The sequence below is a fragment of the Lactuca serriola genome, chromosome 4 (genome assembly GCF_051521515.1).
Source record: "Lactuca serriola cultivar US96UC23 chromosome 4, Lser_US96UC23_V15, whole genome shotgun sequence".
NCBI classification, from domain to species: domain Eukaryota; kingdom Viridiplantae; phylum Streptophyta; class Magnoliopsida; order Asterales; family Asteraceae; genus Lactuca; species Lactuca serriola.
In genome coordinates, this window is record NC_136411.1 from 200,743,640 (window position 1) to 200,746,401 (window position 2,762).

Here is a 2,762-nt window from a genome sequence, read left to right on the forward strand (position 1 = left end):
ATAACAAACTCTTGACATCCACATAAACTATTTCTATTATTTATTTGCAAACTATAATCTATAAAAAGAGCCAGTTGAAATAAATAGCATTGTTATCCCCATTTCTAAGGTCCAAATATATATTCTGCTCCTTTTATCCGTTTAGGACCTTTTGGTTAATGATTACAAAAAGAAAATTACAACTAATAAATCTTTACAAACCGACTACAAGTTTTTGACATATTTAGAGTCTTGATAAAACAAAAGAATAATAAAATAAATATATTTTTTAGCATATCTAGTCAAATTTCGTACAAAATTTTAAGGAAAGTTTTTGGAAACTTAGAAAGATTTTATATGTATAGAATTGTACTTTTTAGGAACGCGTTATTATTTGTAATGGTTAATGCATAAGTGATTAGCTGTCTAAAGGTAATTAGTCAAACACAGTTCGAACAAACAACAAGCTGCAAAACATAAAAGATTTACGCGTTCATTAAAACAAAACACTTCGTTTTCATTCTTAAAATCTTACAATTTAGTATTTAATCTAAGTCTCTTCATGGTCTTTTTAATGCTATTTTACATAAACAATTTACACGTACTGACACACACTCATAAACACACACAAACAGTCGGTGCTCTTCTTGCATCTACCATTTTCTTGCATCTACCATCTTACTCTCTCCCACGTTCTAATTATTATAATCTTTGAGTTCTTGATTTTGTCCATGATGGAAGGAAGATTGAATCTTCCCATAACTCAATCACTTGTTTTTTGATTCATAAACTATTATTGATTCTACCACACAAATCTCAATCTCTAAAACCCCTTATCGAGAAATTGGGGTTTTCATTTTTTTTTTCTCTAAAGGATTATGGGTCAAGATGGTTTCACTGCTCAAAAGAGAGGCGCTTCGACGCTACCCACTTCCACCGCCCCCAACGGCGGCTCCCGGAGCAGCCGATCTCTCCTCCGCGGCGGCGGCAACCGTCAGATCCATAAAACGCTTAACAACATCAAGATCACAATTCTCTGTGGTTTAGTTACAATTCTTGTTCTTCGTGGTACAATTGGTTTTGGGTCGCTCTCTTCTGACAATGATGTAGAGAACCAAGCAATTATCGAAGAAACTAACCGGATCCTGGCTGAGATCCGATCCGACAAGGATCCGGATGACCCAGAAGAGAATCTAGATCAAACTACAATCAATCTCAATGACACTTACTCACTTGGTGCAAAGATCTCGAATTGGGACGAAGAACGAAGTCTGTGGCTCAGTCGGAATCAAGATTTCCCTAATATCGTTAATGGTAAAGCTCGAATCTTGCTTGTTACTGGGTCCCCACCAAGCCCTTGTGATAACGCCATTGGTGATCATTACCTGCTGAAATCGATTAAGAACAAGATTGATTACTGTAGGATTCACGGGATCGAAATTGTGTATAACATGGCTCATTTGGATAAAGAGCTTGCTGGGTATTGGGCGAAACTGCCATTGATTCGCAGGTTGATGCTTTCTCATCCTGAAGTCGAGTGGATTTGGTGGATGGACAGTGACGCATTGTTCACAGATATGGTATTTGAAATTCCATTATCCAAATACAAAGATCATAACATGGTCATCCATGGCTACCCAGATTTGTTATTCAATCAAAAATCATGGATCGCACTCAACACCGGGAGCTTTCTGTTTAGAAATTGTCAATGGTCTTTGGATTTACTCGATGAATGGGCACCAATGGGGCCAAAAGGGCCTGTTCGTGAAGAAGCAGGGAAGATCTTGACAGCCAATTTGAAAGGGCGACCTGCATTTGAAGCTGATGATCAATCGGCTTTGATATACTTGTTGATTACAAAAACAGAATGGATGAAGAAAGTTTTTGTTGAAAATTCATATTTCCTTCATGGGTATTGGGCTGGATTGGTTGATCGATATGAAGAAATGATGGAGAAATATCACCCTGGATTGGGTGATGAAAGATGGCCTTTCGTGACTCATTTTGTGGGGTGTAAGCCTTGTGGAAGCTATGGTGATTATCCAGTTCAAAGGTGTTTGAGTAGCATGGAAAGAGCTTTTAATTTTGCAGATAATCAAGTGCTTAAGTTATATGGATTCAGACACAGGGGACTTTTGAGTCCTAAAATCAAGAGGATCAGAAACGAAAGTGTTACTCCATTGGAGTATGTAGATCAGTTTGATATTCGGCATTCGGCTCAAGGGATAAGCAACTGAATCATGATCAGGTGATAATGTTTTGGTGTTCTTTTTGTGGGTTTTGAATTTTAAACAAGTTTATAGTTTTAATTTATTACTAATGTATTTGATTTGGTTCAAAACAATGTAGAATTCTTTTGTTAAATTTTACTATGAAATCTTCTATAGTTGGAGTAATCCAATCATGAAATTTTAATCATATGCTGTTGTTCTTTTTGTTGTTTGTAGGCATGCTTCTTAGTTGTTTGATTTATTTCAATTGTAATCAAGATCTAAGATTTTGATCTGAATCATTTGATCAAATTAGAAGAATCTTTTGGCAAATCACATGTATGGTTGAGATGATTCTGTGATCATTATGACATGTACTTGATCAGATCTGATTGTTGTTGATTCTTTTAGCGTTAGTTCTTAAGGTTATTAAAATTCAACAGCCTTTTAAGGAAAACATTTCTAAAACATGTGCAGCTAAAATGTACTGATGCTTGTACTGTGTGTTTACAAATCACAAATCAAAGTCGTGAATAGGACAAATGCAATGTTAGTTTGTCGATAATTTGCCAC

General features: G+C 35.9%; 1 protein-coding gene across 1 annotated transcript; it reads left to right on the forward strand.

Moving 5' to 3' along the window:
- Nucleotides 1-512: 512 nt before the first annotated feature.
- Nucleotides 513-2,397, forward strand: LOC145103152 (putative xyloglucan 6-xylosyltransferase 3). Its single transcript, XM_079040698.1, has one exon. It carries the CDS (start codon nt 858-860, stop codon nt 2,214-2,216), a length of 1,359 nt encoding a protein of 452 aa, XP_078896824.1. The 5' UTR covers nt 513-857; the 3' UTR covers nt 2,217-2,397.
- Nucleotides 2,398-2,762: the final 365 nt, after the last annotated feature.

Excerpts from the sequence above, each read along its gene's own strand:
- LOC145103152 (XM_079040698.1), top strand. The coding sequence starts at position 858 with ATGGGTCAAGATGGTTTCACTGCTCAAAAGAGAGGCGCTTCGACGCTA.